General features: G+C 48.7%; 1 protein-coding gene across 1 annotated transcript in view; it reads right to left on the bottom strand.

Moving 5' to 3' along the window:
* The window catches only part of LOC120928958 (leucine-rich repeat-containing protein 51-like), a 28946-nt gene that overhangs the window by 7885 nt on the left and 3245 nt on the right, over positions 1 to 17816 (bottom strand). Inside the window, exons 2-3 of the mRNA XM_040340099.1 lie at positions 17631 to 17718; positions 13085 to 13290 (exon numbers count right to left, since the gene is read on the bottom strand). Coding sequence (XP_040196033.1) covers positions 13085 to 13290; positions 17631 to 17709 — 285 coding nt within the window. The 5' untranslated portion in view covers positions 17710 to 17718. The remainder of the gene's footprint in view (positions 1 to 13084; positions 13291 to 17630; positions 17719 to 17816) is intronic.

Here is a 17816-nt window from a genome sequence, read left to right on the forward strand (position 1 = left end):
CCTAAACTTCAGAGGGATTCTTTCTAAATTGATTAAACGCAATCCCTCCCTCATTACAGAGCCTGGGCAATCCCTTAAGGCCAGTGACACACTGAAAGCCGAGCTCAAAATTCTCTTCTCCAGAAGCTTCCTGGGGAGGGACTTGATATCCTCCGCTGTCACCTGCCACTGCCGAAGTATTTTCAGACACGGGGCAACATAAGCCGGGAGCTTGCCATGTTGGACTCTCAGACTTTTCACTGGCCCGCCATCTTCCCAGCATCGCAGAAAAGGCCTAAAACAAGACTGAAAAATACCCACCCATCCCGGCGGGTTCTCTGCTAGCATGTTACCAAAATTGTACTTTAAAAAGAGCAGAGAAAAGAAAACTATTGGGTTGACCATTCCTAGGCCACCCTCCCGCCTAGACAGGTAAGTTACATTGCGTTTAATCAGGTTTAGCCTATTTCCCCATAACAGTTGGAAAAAACAGCTGTACACCCTTGCATAGAGAGATGATGGCAAGATACAGACGAAGCTGACATATAAAAAGATTGGGACCAGGTACGTTTTGATCAAGTCAACCCTCTCCCTCAAGGAAAGCCTCCATTTCTTCCAGCTTGCTACTTTGGCATTGGCACACACCAACCTGCTTTCCCAATTTCGATGACCATAGTCACCAGGACCAAATTTGATGCCCAACACTTTAATTTCCTGCTGGGGCTCTGGGAAGGCATCCGGAAGTTCGAAGCTTTCACCCTCCTCACCCATCCAGAAAACTTCACTCTTTTCATGGTTGACTTTAGAACCAGAGGCCTCCGTGTACTTCTCTATCATAGAGACCACCTCCTGCGCCTCCTCCGTCCCAGAGACAATAACAGACACATCATCGGCGTAGGCCACGACCTTCAAGGGCGGCACGCCAGCAATGCCCAAAGGCACCCCGCACAATGATCCACCCTCTAGCCTTTTTATGAAGGGGTCGATTGCAAATACATATAGCAGGGGGCTCAGAGGACATCCCTGGCGCACACCAGAGCCAACCTCAAAAGGCCGTCCAACCCAACCATTAACCAGTGGGAAGCTCTCAGCCCCTCTATATAATGTCTTCAGCCAATCTATAAACCTCCCCTGCAGGCCGTATCTACCAAGTAGCAAATACAGGTACTCGTGATTGACTCTATCAAAAGCCTTCGCCTGATCAAGTGCCAGCAAGTACTTTCTCCATCCAGCAGCCCTGCATCGTTCCAAAGCCTCCCGGACAGCTAAAATCGCTGAAAAGGTGCTTCTACCTTGGACTGAGCAGTGCTGATGACTGGACAACAAATCGCCTGCCACTGACGACAAGCGCCAAAAAAGAATCTTCGCCAAGATCTTTCTATCAACATTGAGAAGACTGATGGGGCGCCAGTTCTCAATCATTGAGGGGTCTTTACCTTTTGACAGAAGAATCACAGCGGATTGCCTCATGGAGGGAGGGAGCGAACCCTCTTCTAGACAGCTGTTATAAACCTCTGCTAAAAAGGGAGCCAGAATGGACTTAAAACACTTGTAGAATTCAGCTGTCAACCCATCTGGCCCAGGCGATTTTTTGGTAGCCAGCTTGTCTATAGCATGAACTACCTCATCCGCTGAAATTGGTTCTGTCAAATCCATCAAAGGCAATGTACCATTTCCCAATCCTGGAGTAGAATCCAGAAAGCTTTCCATCCTGTCCCGACAAAGGTCCTTTCTTCCCAGAAGGTCAGCGTAATATGATCTGAAGATCTCCAGGATCCCTGATCTGGACTTCACCAGGGAACCCGTACCATCCCTCAGGCCTATGACCGTCTTAACTGCTATGCCTTGCTTACAGTTCTGGTAAGGATCAGGCGAGTGATATTTTCCATAATCCCTCTCCAGAACCAAGGAGGCACGCCGGTCGTATTGACACTTCCTAAGAAGAAACTTCACCTCAGAGATCTCCCCTGGATCTCCTCCATACGAGACAAGACGATCAAGCTTCCTCCGCAAATGCTGGTAGGCAATGTACAAACCAAGCTGCTTCTTCTTACCTATGGCCTTGAAAAGTCCAATTGCCCTTTGTTTCACAAGCTCCCACCACTCTGACTTACTGCTGCAAAAGTCCAGAATAGAAACCTGTGCCTGAAAAAAATCCTCAAAGGATTGTCTTACCTCTACATCTTCCAGGAGAGCTGAATTTAGTTTCCAGGTACCCCTTCCCCTGGGTGGAGTGTCCGAGGCATTCAGAGTCACAGACAGCATACAGTGGTCAGAGAACTCCACCGCCCTCAACTCAGGAGCCGAGAAAGCAGAGTTCTCCTTTAAAAAAAACCTATCTATCCTACTCTGACTATTCCCTCTCTGAAATGTGAATCCCGTGCTGCCAGGGCAGTGCTTAATATGCACATCTACCAGGCCTGCTTGTCTCACCATATCTCTAAGAAAAACGCTATCGTATCCCAGCCTGTCTATGGAGCCTCTCCTGTCTTCAGGCCTAATGATGGTGTTAAAGTCACCTCCAAAGACAACCTGCTGGGACGTAAAAAGGAAGGGCTTGATCTCTGTGAGGAGGCATTTCCTGCCCCACCTTGACTGCGGCCCATAGATATTGATCAGGCGCAGGTCATGCCCCCTAACAGAAACGTCCAACACCATGCATCTACCTATTTCTACCTCAATTACCCGCCGGCACGTTACCATATCGGTTTTAAAAAGTACCGCAACTCCGCTGCAGGGCTCAGCCGCAAGAGACCAAAAGGAGGGACCGCATCTCCACTCCCTTTTTGCCAGATGGACATCGGCCAAAGTATGGAGCCAGGTCTCTTGCAAAAATAAAATCTCGGCATCAAACTCGCTGAGCAAAAATAAGGCCATATCACGAGCTCTTGCAGATTTAATGCTGGCGACATTAATGGTCGCCACCTTTATCGGAGGGGGAACTGCCATCAGGATGATTGGGGTAGTCGTTTCTTGACCTTCACCACACTCTCATCACCAGAAACCGCTCTCTTCAAACTACGTGACTCCCCCTCATCCATAGATGATAAGGGAGAAGACAAGGACATCTCATCACCTGACAACACAGAAAAGGTGTTACCAAGGGGAACCCCTCTTGGATCCGACTCTGAGGAAGAGACGACTGGTTTTCTAGCCTTTCTCTTCTTTTTTTTCTTCCTCCTGATCGTCTCCCACCCCTCCTCATCCGAATCCCCATCAACTGAATGTGAGACATGGGGTATGGACACCCCTCCATCAGCCCCACCCCCATCCAGCACCCCCACATTCCCCTGACCACGCTTGCGCTGCCGAGGGGCAGGGACTGGAGGCTGAGTGGGAAGATCCGCTAAACCTGCCCCCCCAGCAGCCTCCGCCAGTCTGGAGGATCTACGAATAGATGGATTAGGCACAGGAGGGACAGATTTAGGGACCACATCTCTAGGGGGAACAGAAACAGATGTCACAGACACAGAAGGAACAGACTCAGGGACCACATCACTAGGGGGAACAGAAACAGATGTCACAGACACAGAAGGGACAGACTCAGGGACCACATTACTAGGGGGAACAGAAACAGGTGTCACAGACACAGGAGGGACAACAAGAGTTTCAGTGGCCTCATCCTCCTTATCCAGCCTCTGCAGCTCAGCCTCCAACCCTGGCAGGTTATGTAATGCCTCCGGGCATTGACTGTAGGGGTGACCAAGTTTTTGGCACAAATTGCACCGAATGTCAGTGCAGTCTTTAGCCAAATGGCCAAGCTCCTGGCACAAAGAACATTTCTTGCGGGTGCAGGTGGAGGCAAAATGGCCCTTGTCACCACATTTATTGCACACCTTAGGCTGACCCTGGTAAAAAATGGTCAGCCTGTCCCTCCCCAGAAAGGCTGAACAGGGCAGATGTTGAACAACATTTCCCTGTACCCCCAATTTTAGTGACAGTGTCCAGGCCCCTGTCCATATCCCATGCTGATCAAGGACCTTCCGCAGTGGAGTGAGGACCTCACCATATCGGCGTAACCATACTACCAAATCAGCCTCTGGGATGGATTCGTTACGCACAAGGATCGTCACTGATTTTATTAGAGGCTGCCTGGAAACCACCTTTGGCATCCAACCATTCCACTGCGGAAGGTCCCTGCGCCCCCTAAAACGTTCCCAAAATAAATCCAGACCCTCAGGCTTTACAAAGGATAAATCAAATTCCCAACTCCCAACAGGACAAATCAAAGCAAAAATGTCTGCGACTTTGAACCCCATTTCCAGGATCAACTCTGCCACCCTCCCCCTTACTGGTGGGGTCCCCTCCCCCTCCCACTGGACCACATTTCTCCGCTTATACCCACCAACCATCCCACCACTAAACCCCCCCAAATTGTGACCACCAACATTTGCACCATTCCCCCCACCCTCCTTGGTGCGATTCCCCAAAACTGCTGCATAGCTGCCGTTGTTCACAAACCTCCCTGCAGAGGGTCCAGTTGTGCGTTTGGCAGATGATTGCACAGCTAAGTCTTTCCTCTGCTGAGCAGGAGGAAAAATGTCATTGTTAACCCCTTCACCACCACCCACCACATCCATTGCTTCATCAATAATATTACGGTCAGTATTTCCTGGCACATTCCTAATTCCTGCCGTGTCCACATTCACAGCAGTATCCACACATACTTCACCTCCAGGCAGACTCTTCTCCATCAGGGCAGGATTGTCAACTGAGCAGGGTGAAGGTTGTTGTAATCCAGCAACAGGTGAACCAGTGCAGGAGGCTTCCATCGCTGCTTCCACTCCACTTGCTGCACTGTGCTGCTCCCCTCCCCCACCTGCATCAGTCAGCCCAGGTGAGGCTGAAACAGGCTCTTTGGAGCTGGCAGCCATCTTGGTTGTAGAACCACAGATCCCAGCAGTCACAACAGAATCCATTTGCAGGGCACATGATGTAGATCCATCCATACTGCTCTGGTGGGCTGATGACACCTCTGCCAGGGGTTTTCCCTTCATGTCTGCAGAGGATTTCTCCACAGCAGAAACACCACTCACTTTAGCCGGGACACCGTCCACTTTAGCCGGGACACCACTCACTGCAGCCGGAGGGGCAGACATGTTGGAAAGCGGCTGCACAGTACACTGGGATTTCTCCACCAGTGCCGGTCTGCGACCCCTCTGCGACTCCACAGCGACTTCTGATGCCTCACCAGCAGACCTGTCTGCCCTTAGGGGTGACTCCATCTGCTGGATGAAACGTAAGGTGCCATGTTGACCCTCAACCCCCTGGCTGGTTGCCGCTGGCGATTCCCCAGCCTGACATGGGGGGAGAGGCGCAGAGGCAGATGGACCCGGGTTGTCTGTAACTTGCGACTGCCGCTGATCCACAGAGGTCTGGCTGGCAAATCTCCTCTCATTTTTAAATTTTTCTGAAAAAGCTCCACTTTTATCTTTTAACTTCTCCAATAGTAAAGATTGTACCTTCACTTTCTCCTCCATCTCTTGTAGCTCAGGCTTCATGGCTGAACGGTTCTTACTCCAGGCCTGGAAGTACTTGGTTTTGAAGTTTTTATGTTCAGCTTTCAAACTTTTAAGTTTCTCCTCCGCTCTTCCGATCGCCCGAAAACGATCAATTACCTTTTGTCTGAATACATCCGTATTCTCACCAGGGCCTGGACCCACAGTCAGATCCTGCACCACCTCCTCCTCCTCACTAGGCCCCGTATCATCAGGGGCATCTGTCCCAGGGCCTCCCCCAGGATCAGGCATTATTCCTGGGCCAAGCTAGCAGGCAAGGCCCAGGCTTGAATAAAGGTTGGATCTCTCAGAGAGCTCCTTGGGTGTGTCCTCCTCCTTCTTCCCACTGATCACCAATGTAAGGAGCATTCTTCCCAATTTTGTTTATTAAAAGTCTTGCAAACAAAAAGCATAAAATCACTATATATAAAAAATACATAAATATATACATATTTACATAAATAAAAATAAATATAGCAAATCTGCTCTCAAACAAAAGACTTTACAGCAAAGCAAAAATCATGTAACCACTGGTGAAATAAATCCTACTACAACACACACCACTACACCAGACAAACCTACAAGGTCAAGAAACAAACCCGCACCCATTATGCATGCAGCCCTTCTTCAAAAAGATACTAACCAACAAAAGCTAAGGGAGTGAAAGAGACAGAAAGGGAAAAGAACTCCTCACTCAGAGACGGGCAGCTCACCAAAGGCAGGTCTGATATTCCTCCACGCCCTTTTCCAGACCGCCCGAGGTTCCCTGCCCTTCTCAAGACCCCGAATTTTCCCAACCTCACCCAGAATATCGTGCACCACCACCTCGACAGAGAGGACTTTCTTCCGCAGGGTAATCTGACACCGTGCATTCCATGTGAAGTAACGGACAACTATACTAACTAGAAAAAGTGTATTGAAATCAAAATCCCAGTGAGTCGGGAATGCCCCATACACCCACTCCGCATAACTCATGCGATAGAAAAAGGGAATGCCTAGAGCCCTCCCCACCCTTTTATACACCTCTATGTTAAAGGGACACTGCAGCAAAAAGTGGTCCATAGACTCCACTTTACCAACACACTCTGCTCTCGGACAATCCCGATCATCCACAGAGCGATTCTTCAGGTTCCCTCTCACATAGAGCCTTCCATGGAAAGCGAGCCAAGCTTGATCCCTAAACTTCAGAGGGATTCTTTCTAAATTGATTAAACGCAATCCCTCCCTCATTACAGAGCCTGGGCAATCCCTTAAGGCCAGTGACACACTGAAAGCCGAGCTCAAAATTCTCTTCTCCAGAAGCTTCCTGGGGAGGGACTTGATATCCTCCGCTGTCACCTGCCACTGCCGAAGTATTTTCAGACACGGGGCAACATAAGCCGGGAGCTTGCCATGTTGGACTCTCAGACTTTTCACTGGCCCGCCATCTTCCCAGCATCGCAGAAAAGGCCTAAAACAAGACTGAAAAATACCCACCCATCCCGGCGGGTTCTCTGCTAGCATGTTACCAAGATTGTACTTTAAAAAGAGCAGAGAAAAGAAAACTATTGGGTTGACCATTCCTAGGCCACCCTCCCGCCTAGACAGGTAAGTTACATTGCGTTTAATCAGGTTTAGCCTATTTCCCCATAACAGTTGGAAAAAACAGCTGTACACCCTTGCATAGAGAGATGATGGCAAGATACAGACGAAGCTGACATATAAAAAGATTGGGACCAGGTACGTTTTGATCAAGTCAACCCTCTCCCTCAAGGAAAGCCTCCATTTCTTCCAGCTTGCTACTTTGGCATTGGCACACACCAACCTGCTTTCCCAATTTCGATGACCATAGTCACCAGGACCAAATTTGATGCCCAACACTTTAATTTCCTGCTGGGGCTCTGGGAAGGCATCCGGAAGTTCGAAGCTTTCACCCTCCTCACCCATCCAGAAAACTTCACTCTTTTCATGGTTGACTTTAGAACCAGAGGCCTCCGTGTACTGCTCTATCATAGAGACCACCTCCTGCGCCTCCTCCGTCCCAGAGACAATAACAGACACATCATCGGCGTAGGCCACGACCTTCAAGGGCGGCACACTAGCAATGCCCAAAGGCACCCCGCACAACGATCCACACTCTAGCCTTTTTATGAAGGGGTCGATTGCGAATACATATAGCAGGGGGCTCAGAGGACATCCCTGGCGCACACCAGAGCCAACCCCAAAAGGCCGTCCAACCCAACCATTAACCAGTGGGAAGCTCTCAGCCCCTCTATATAATGTCTTCAGCCAATCTATAAACCTCCCCTGCAGGCCGTATCTACCAAGTAGCAAATACAGGTACTCGTGATTGACTCTATCAAAAGCCTTCGCCTGATCAAGTGCCAGCAAGTACTTTCTCCATCCAGCAGCCCTGCATCGTTCCAAAGCCTCCCGGACAGCTAAAATCGCTGAAAAGGTGCTTCTACCTTGGACTGAGCAGTGCTGATGACTGGACAACAAATCGCCTGCCACTGACGACAAGCGCCAAAAAAGAATCTTCGCCAAGATCTTTCTATCAACATTGAGAAGACTGATGGGGCGCCAGTTCTCAATCATTGAGGGGTCTTTACCTTTTGACAGAAGAATCACAGCGGATTGCCTCATGGAGGGAGGGAGCGAACCCTCTTCTAGACAGCTGTTATAAACCTCTGCTAAAAAAGGAGCCAGAATGGACTTAAAACACTTGTAGAATTCAGCTGTCAACCCATCTGGCCCAGGCGATTTTTTGGTAGCCAGCTTGTCTATAGCATGAACTACCTCATCCGCTGAAATTGGTTCTGTCAAATCCATCAAAGGCAATGTACCATTTCCCAATCCTGGAGTAGAATCCAGAAAGCTTTCCATCTTGTCCCGACAAAGGTCCTTTCTTCCCAGAAGGTCAGCGTAATATGATCTGAAGATCTCCAGGATCCCTGATCTGGACTTCACCAGGGAACCCGTACCATCCCTCAGGCCTATGACCGTCTTAACTGCTATGCCTTGCTTACAGTTCTGGTAAGGATCAGGCGAGTGATATTTTCCATAATCCCTCTCCAGAACCAAGGAGGCACGCCGGTCGTATTGACACTTCCTAAGAAGAAACTTCACCTCAGAGATCTCCCCTGGATCTCCTCCATACGAGACAAGACGATCAAGCTTCCTCCGCAAATGCTGGTAGGCAATGTACATACCAAGCTGCTTCTTCTTACCTATGGCCTTGAAAAGTCCAATTGCCCTTTGTTTCACAAGCTCCCACCACTCTGACTTACTGCTGCAAAAGTCCAGAATAGAAACCTGTGCCTGAAAAAAATCCTCAAAGGATTGTCTTACCTCTACATCTTCCAGGAGAGCCGAATTCAGTTTCCAGGTACCCCTTCCCCTGGGTGGAGTGTCCGAGGCATTCAGAGTCACAGACAGCATACAGTGGTCAGAGAACTCCACCGCCCTCAACTCAGGAGCCGAGAAAGCAGAGTTCTCCTTTAAAAAAAACCTATCTATCCTACTCTGACTATTCCCTCTCTGAAATGTGAATCCCGTGCAGCCAGGGCATTGCTTAATATGCACATCTACCAGGCCTGCTTGTCTCACCATATCTCTAAGAAAAACGCTATCGTATCCCAGCCTGTCTATGGAGCCTCTCCTGTCTTCAGGCCTAATGATGGTGTTAAAGTCACCTCCAAAGACAACCTGCTGGGACGTAAAAAGGAAGGGCTTGATCTCTGTGAGGAGGCATTTCCTGCCCCACCTTGACTGCGGCCCATAGATATTGATCAGGCGCAGGTCATGCCCCCTAACAGAAACGTCCAACACCATGCATCTACCTATTTCTACCTCAATTACCCGCCGGCACGTTACCATATCGGTTTTAAAAAGTACCGCAACTCCGCTGCAGGGCTCAGCCGCAAGAGACCAAAAGGAGGGACCGCATCTCCACTCCCTTTTTGCCAGATGGACATCGGCCAAAGTATGGAGCCAGGTCTCTTGCAAAAATAAAATCTCGGCATCAAACTCGCTGAGCAAAAATAAGGCCATATCACGAGCTCTTGCAGATTTAATGCTGGCGACATTAATGGTCGCCACCTTTATCGGAGGGGGAACTGCCATCAGGATGATTGGGGTAGTCGTTTCTTGACCTTCACCACACTCTCATCACCAGAAACCGCTCTCTTCAAACTACGTGACTCCCCCTCATCCATAGATGAAAAAGAGGAAGACAAAGACATCTCATCACCCGACAACACAGAAAAGGTGTTACCAAGGGGAACCCCTCTTGGATCCGACTCTGAGGAAGAGACGACTGGTTTTCTAGCCTTTCTCTTCTTTTTTTTCTTCCTCCTGATCGTCTCCCACCCCTCCTCATCCGAATCCCCATCAACTGAATGTGAGACATGGGGTATGGACACCCCTCCATCGGCCCCACCCCCATCCAGCACCCCCACATTCCCCTGACCACGCTTGCGCTGCCGAGGGGCAGGGACTGGAGGCTGAGTGGGAAGATCCGCTAAACCTGCCCCCCCAGCAGCCTCCGCCAGTCTGGAGGATCTACGAATAGATGGATTAGGGACAGGAGGGACAGATTTAGGGACCACATCTCTATGGGGAACAGAAACAGATGACACAGAAGGGACAGACTCAGGGACCACATCACTAGGGGGAACAGAAACAGATGTCACAGACACAGAAGGGACAGACTCAGGGACCACATCACTAGGGGGAACAGAAACAGGTGTCACAGACACAGGAGGGACAACAAGGGTTTCAGTGGCCTCATCCTCCTTATCCAGCCTCTGCAGCTCAGCCTCCAACCCTGGCAGGTTATGTAATGCCTCCGGGCATTGACTGTAGGGGTGACCAAGTTTTTGGCACAAATTGCACCGAATGTCAGTGCAGTCTTTAGCCAAATGGCCGAGCTCCTGGCACAAAGAGCATTTCTTGCGGGTGCAGGTGGAGGCAAAATGGCCCTTGTCACCACATTTATTGCACACCTTAGGCTGACCCTGGTAAAAAATGGTCAGCCTGTCCCTCCCCAGAAAGGCTGAACAGGGCAGATGTTGAACAACATTTCCCTGTACCCCCAATTTTAGTGACACTGTCCAGGCCCCTGTCCATATCCCATGCTGATCAAGGACCTTCCGCAGTGGAGCGAGGACCTCACCATATCGGCGTAACCATACTACCAAATCAGCCTCTGGGATGGATTCGTTACGCACAAGGATCGTCACTGATTTTATTAGAGGCTGCCTGGAAACCACCTTTGGCATCCAACCATTCCACTGCGGAAGGTCCCTGCGCCCCCTAAAACGTTCCCAAAATAAATCCAGACCCTCAGGTTTTACAAAGGATAAATCAAATTCCCAACTGCCAACAGGACAAATCAAAGCAAAAATGTCAGCGACTTTGAACCCCATTTCCAGGATCAACTCTGCCACCCTCCCCCTTACTGGTGGGGTCCCCTCCCCCTCCCACTTCAACTGGACCACATTTCTTCTCTTATACCCACCAACCATCCCACCACTAAACCCCCCCAAATTGTGACCACCAACATTTGCACCATTCCCCCCACCCTCCTTGGTGCGATTCCCCAAAACTGCTGCATAGCTGCCGTTGTTCACAAACCTCCCTGCAGAGGGTCCAGTTGTGCGTTTGGCAGATGATTGCACAGCCGAGTCTTTCCTCTGCTGAGCAGGAGGAAAAATGTCATTGTTAACCCCTTCACCACCACCCACCACATCCATTGCTTCATCAATAATATTACGGTCATTATTTCCTGGCACATTAATAATTCCTGCCGTGTCCACATTCACAGCGGTATCCACACATACTTCACCTCCAGGCAGACTCTTCTCCATCAGGGCAGGATTGTCAACTGAGCAGGGTGAAGGTTGTTGTAATCCAGTACCAGGTGAACCAGTGCAGGAGGCTTCCATCGCTGCTTCCACTCCACTTGCTGCACTGTGCTGCTCCCCTCCCCCACCTGCATCAGTCAGCCCAGGTGAGGCTGAAACTGGCTCTTTGGAGCTGGCAGCCATCTTGGTTGTAGAACCAGAGATCCCAGCAGTCACAACAGAATCCATTTGCAGGGCGCATGATGTAGATCCATCCATACTGCTCTGGTGGGCTGGTGACACCTCTGCCAGGGGTTTTTCCTTCATATCTGCAGAGGATTTCTCCACAGCAGAAACACCACTCACTTTAGCCGGGACACCGTCCACTTTAGCCGGGACACCACTCACTGCAGCTGGAGGGGCAGACATGTTGGAAAGCGGCTGCACAGTACACTGGGATTTCTCCACCAGTGCTGGTCTGCGACCCCTCTGCGACTCCACAGCGACTTCTGATGCCTCACCAGCAGACCTGTCTGCCCTTAGGGGTGACTCCATCTGCTGGATGAAACGTAAGGTGCCATGTTGACCCTCAACCCCCTGGCTGGTTGCCGCTGGCGATTCCCCAGCCTGACATGGGGGGAGAGGCGCAGAGGCAGATGGACCCGGGTTGTCTGTAACTTGCGACTGCCGCTGATCCACAGAGGTCTGGCTGGCAAATCTCCTCTCATTTTTAAATTTTTCTGAAAAAGCTCCACTTTTATCTTTTAACTTCTCCAATAGTAAAGATTGTACCTTCACTTTCTCCTCCATCTCTTGTAGCTCAGGCTTCATGGCTGAACGGTTCTTACTCCAGGCCTGGAAGTACTTAGTTTTGAAGTTTTTATGTTCAGCTTTCAAACTTTTAAGTTTCTCCTCCGCTCTTCCGATCGCCCGAAAACGATCAATTACCTTTTGTCTGAATACATCCGTATTCTCACCAGGGCCTGGACCCACAGTCAGATCCTGCACCACCTCCTCCTCCTCACTAGGCCCCGTATCATCAGGGGCATCCGTCCCAGGGCCTCCCCCAGGATCAGGCATTATTCCTGGGCCAAGCTAGCAGGCAAGGCCCAGGCTTGAATAAAGGTTGGATCTCTCAGAGAGCTCCTTGGGTGTGTCCTCCTCCTTCTTCCCACTGATCACCAATGTAAGGAGCATTCTTCCCACTGACCACCAATGTAAGGAGCATTCTTCCCACTGATCACCAATGTAAGGGGCGTTCTTCCCACTGATCACCAATGTAAGGAACATTTTACCCACTGACCACCAATGTTAGGAACATTCTTCCCACTGACCACCAATGTAAGGAGCATCCTTTCCACTGATCATCACACTAATAATCAGTGGGCTGTATCTATAGTAATTATTATTATTAGGTGTTCTTTGAGACCAGAAAGTTATTTCAAGGGTTCCTACATGTTGAAAAACAGAAGCTGAGAAATGCTGCTCTGTAGGAACCCGATTGGAAAAAGCTGGTCCAATCACTGCTGTCATATTGAATAAAATAAAATTAGCATTTTTGTGAGATGGACACAAATTGAATTGCAAAAACCACTTCTAATAATAAATTAAAAAAAAATTTTGTAGCAAATAAAAGGGTCATAATATTTTTTTTTTTTAGCATAACTTGATTTCTTCCGGGAAGTCCTGACACAAATCTTGAAGAGAACACGAGATGCAAAGATGCTCAGACAATCCCACTCTGAGGAAGAGACCATTGTGTACAGCAGGGGGCACACTTACAGGATCGATGTTGGGGAGGTCATTGAAGGACAGGTCTACCCAGCAGAGATGGGAAGGATCACTCAGCAGGTTGGCCACCACCTCCTTGAAGCCACGGAGGTCGGTCAGGGTGTTATTGTTCAGCCGGAGCGCCTGGCTGTGCAGCTTTTCACCTTCTCTGCGTTTTATGGGCCTCAGGCCCTCTCGGGGTTCTTCCTGTAGGACATCTGTAGGGGGCAGTACAGAGCGTCAGCATGGACCATCCAAATTGTGTACCATCTGCAACAAGGCCTGGACTTCAGGGATCACAATTTTCATAGAAGATAACAGACCTGCCTTTTCCACTGCCGCCCTCCCCCCAACCTTTACTTCCATGGAGCTTCTCTACCAACTCCACCCCTGTCCCTGCACCCCGCCTGACCCATGCATGTAGTGGGCCTGCAGTGCTTGTCCTGTACCAGAACCTGACCCAAAGCCCAGTCCATAATGTCCTCTACTGACAATGCCTCCAGTCTCATCAATTCTTGACCCGAACTCTGTCCTCTTCTGGGAACATTCCTTAAAGTGGAGGTCCGCCCAAAAAAAAAAAAATGTAAAAGCCAGCAGCTACATATACTGCAGTTGCTGGCTTTTAATAAATGGAAACTTACCTATCCTGGAATCATGGGGCCCCGTACAGCCTACCTGATGGGGGCCCCCTTCAGCTCCGCCCCTGGTCCCTCCTTCAGCCCCGCCCCTGGTCCCTCCTTCAGCCTCGCCCTTGGTCCCTCCTTCAGCCCCGCCCCTGGCCCCTCCCCAGACCCCGCCTTGAAACAAAGTGCAGGTTTGTCTACACGTCTCTGCAGCACATTACGGCATTGGCGGCATGGGTAGCACTGTCTTTGCAAGCAGCACATGCGTTATGGGCCATAACGCATGTGTTACCTGCAGATATATTGCCATAGTGCCAACCATGCCGCCAATGGCATAATGTACTGCAGACAGTGCCACCCATGCCAATGCCACCGATTTCATATTGTGCTGCAGACAGTTCCACCCATGCCACCAATGGCATAATGCCATTGGCAGCATGGGTGGCACTGTCTGTAGCACATTATGGCATTGGCGGCATGGCATGGGTGGCACTACCCACAGACAGAGCCAATTTATAGTCTGCAGACTATCGGTCATGGCTGGAGATTTTTTATTTATTTTTTCTACATTAGTTATCTGTTCAGGTTGCCCAGGCCCCCCTGCTGGTCGGGCCTGGTTAAACAGGGCCAGTTGTACTGGCCTATCAGCGGCCCTGGCCATGGGCTGCGGCACGGACTCCCGGAAGTGGGAACAGAATACCTGTCAAAGGTATCCTGCCCCCCCCCCTCCCCCCGAAAAGGTGCCAATTGTGGCATCTGAGGGGGGGAGAGGAGACAAATGAGCGGAAGTTCCACTTTTGGGTGGAACTCTGCTTTAATGCATTCTTACTAGTGTGTGACTGTGGGGGGATATTAGAGTGTAAGCTCCTCTGGAGACTGATGTGACTGGCTCATTGTTTTATGTACAGCACTGTGGTATATGTCAGAGCTATATAAATGTACTGTATAATAATAGTGTGACTGTGGTGGGATATTGGCGTGAACATGTAGACCAAGTATGGAACAGAGAATCTTCGGATCGGCAGAACACCCACACAGAGAGTAAAGTAGAAAGTCTTTGCTGAAGAATAAATATTAAAAGCACTGGATGAATACATGATAAAAAATGATCACAATTAAAAGAGCATAAATGCACAATTAAAACAATCACAAACAGCGCTAAAAGTGATAATTCTGGTGTAAATGCTCAAGGCACCACTAATACACTATAAAACAATATTGTGTGAAGGAAATCAGTCAATAGAGGTAAAGTCCCATATAAAGATGTGGTTCACTTTAACTAGTAGCCGACCAGCCACCGTCATTATACGGCGGCAGGTCGGCTCTCCTGGGCGAGAGCCCGTAGCTATACGTCCTATCGTATAGCCGCCACTAGGGGGCGCGTGCGCGCCGCCGGAGGCGCGCGCGCGCGCTCCCCGCTCGCCCCCGACTCCCGTGCGTGTGCCCGGCGGGCGCGATCGCCGCCGGGCACACGCGATCGCTCGGTACAGAGCGGGGAACGGGAGCTGTGTGTGTAAACACACAGCTCTCGTTCCTGTCAGCAGGGGAAATGCTGATTTTCTGTTCATACAATGTATGAACAGAAAATCAGTGTTTCCCCTAGTGAGGCCACCCCCCCCCCCACAGTAAGAACACACCCAGGCATACTTAACCCCTTCCCCGCCCCCTAGTGTTAACCCCTTCACTGCCAGTGGCATTTTTATAGTAATCTAATGCATTTTTATAGCACTGATCGCTATAAAAATGCCAATGGTCCCAAAAATGTGTCAAAAATGTCCGAAGTGTCCGCCATAATGTCGCAATACCGAAAAAAAAAATCGCTGATCGCCGCCATTACTAGTAAAAAAAATATTAATAAAAATGCCATAAAAATACCCCCTATTTTGTAAACGCTATAACTTTTGCGCAAACCAATCAATAAACGCTTATTGCGATTTTTTTTTACGAAAAATATGTAGAAGAATACGTATCGGCCTAAACTGAGGAAAAAAAATGTTTTTTTATATATTTTTGGGGGATATTTATTACAGCAAAAAGTAAAAAATATTCATTTTTTTCAAAATTGTCGCTCTATTTTTGTTTATAGCGCAAAAAATAAAAAACGCAGAGGTGATCAAATACCACCAAAAGAAAGCTCTATTTGTGGGAAAAAAAGGACGCCAATTTTGTTTGGGAGCCACGTCGCACGACCGCGCAATTGTCTGTTAAAGCGACGCAGTCCCGAATCGCAAAAAGTACTCTGGTCTTTAGGCAGCAATATGTTCCGGGGGGTAAGTGGTTAAGAAAGGACAGACAGCGTAGCACCTTCCACCCGAACTCCTTAGAAGACACCACGTGGGACAAAACGAGCCCCCTCTGGGGTACACACTTACCAAAAAGTAAGTTATATCTGGCGATGTATATAAAGCTCCAGACTGGTATATATCCTTCAAACAGGGTAATCAAATGAATCTGTATGGAGGCTCCCAATTAATCCAAAAAAAGACAAAAACAGTGCCATAGCATAATTCCGTTTTTAATGGGTTAAAAATATAAATAGCCCACAGATATGATAAACCCTTCAAACATTACACGTACAATATAAAAGATAAACAAGCGCATAGTCACCAACTCCTGTAAGCAAGGTAGAGCGTCGTGCTGGTCCTATTACAGTCTCAGAGAGCCTAGCAAACGTTGGTTCCAGCCGAGGCGACGCTCAGGAAGTGACGCTTGCGCTCCACCAGGGCCTCGGCTGGAACCAACGTTTGCTAGGCTCTCTGAGACTGTAATAGGACCAGCACGACGCTTTACCTTGCTTACAGGAGTTGATGACTATGCGCTTGTTTATCTTTTATATTGTACGTGTAATGTTTGAAGGGTTTATCATATCTGTGGGCTATTTATATTTTTAACCCATTAAAAACGGAATTATGCTATGGCACTGTTTTTGTCTTTTTTTGGATTAATTGGGAGCCTCCATACAGATTCATTTGATTACCCTGTTTGAAGGATATATACCAGTCTGGAGCTTTATATACATCGCCAGATATAACTTACTTTTTGGTAAGTGTGTACCCCAGAGGGGGCTCGTTTTGTCCCACGTGGTGTCTTCTAAGGAGTTCGGGTGGAAGGTGCTACGCTGTCTGTCCTTTCTTAAAGTGAACCACATCTTTATATGGGACTTTACCTCTATTGACTGATTTCCTTCACACAATATTGTTTTATAGTGTATTAGTGGTGCCTTGAGCATTTACACCAGAATTATCACTTTTAGCGCTGTTTGTGATTGTTTTAATTGTGCATTTATGCTCTTTTAATTGTGATCATTTTTTATCATGTCTTTATTGTTTTAAACGGCTGCTCCCATCATCGTAGTATACAGATTCTCTGTCATCTACGCTCTTTCAGTTATTAGCTTATTGCAATCAGCTTATATCCGGGTTTGGCGCTGGGAGGTGTTCTGTAGGCCTTCAGTACACTTTTTTCGTTTTCTACTGGATGAATACAGGCAGGGGAAATGCAGGTAGGTTGACGCGTTTCACACCATGAAAGTGCTTTGTTCAAACCACCATGTAGACCAAGTAGGAAAAATTAGCTGTACACCAATGTCCGTCCAACAGGTTTATTGAAAGACTGCCATCAGGACTATGACAATGGACCAAGTTGTGAGGATGTTTCACACATACATTATGCTTCTTCATTGTGCTTGACGTTGTCACCCCTTGGTCCATTGTCATAGTCCTGGTGGCCTGCCAATAAACCTGTTGGACAGATGTTGGTGTGCAGAATTTTTTTCCTACCTGGTCTACACAGACTGATGTGCCTGGCGCAGTGTTCTCTGTACAGCACTGCGGTATATGTAAGAGCTAGATAACTAACATGGCATGTTGCTGAAGACTGTGGAATGGTTCTATCAGTGAGGGTAAAGGTCTCATGTGAGAAATGTATCGACTTACCTTCCATGGAATTAATACATTTGAATGCAAGGTCTATGGGGGGGCCCATCACGCCATCATTTTTGATTTGTTTACTCATTTCTGAAACCTGGAGAAAAAGAAAATAATAGGATGTTTGTACATATCAGGGAAGAAGGGACCTCAACACCACTGTGTCCCTTTCCAAGACCAAAAAGGCTATGTGGC

The sequence above is a fragment of the Rana temporaria genome, chromosome 2, assembly GCF_905171775.1.
Source record: "Rana temporaria chromosome 2, aRanTem1.1, whole genome shotgun sequence".
Classification (NCBI taxonomy): Eukaryota; Metazoa; Chordata; class Amphibia; order Anura; family Ranidae; genus Rana; species Rana temporaria.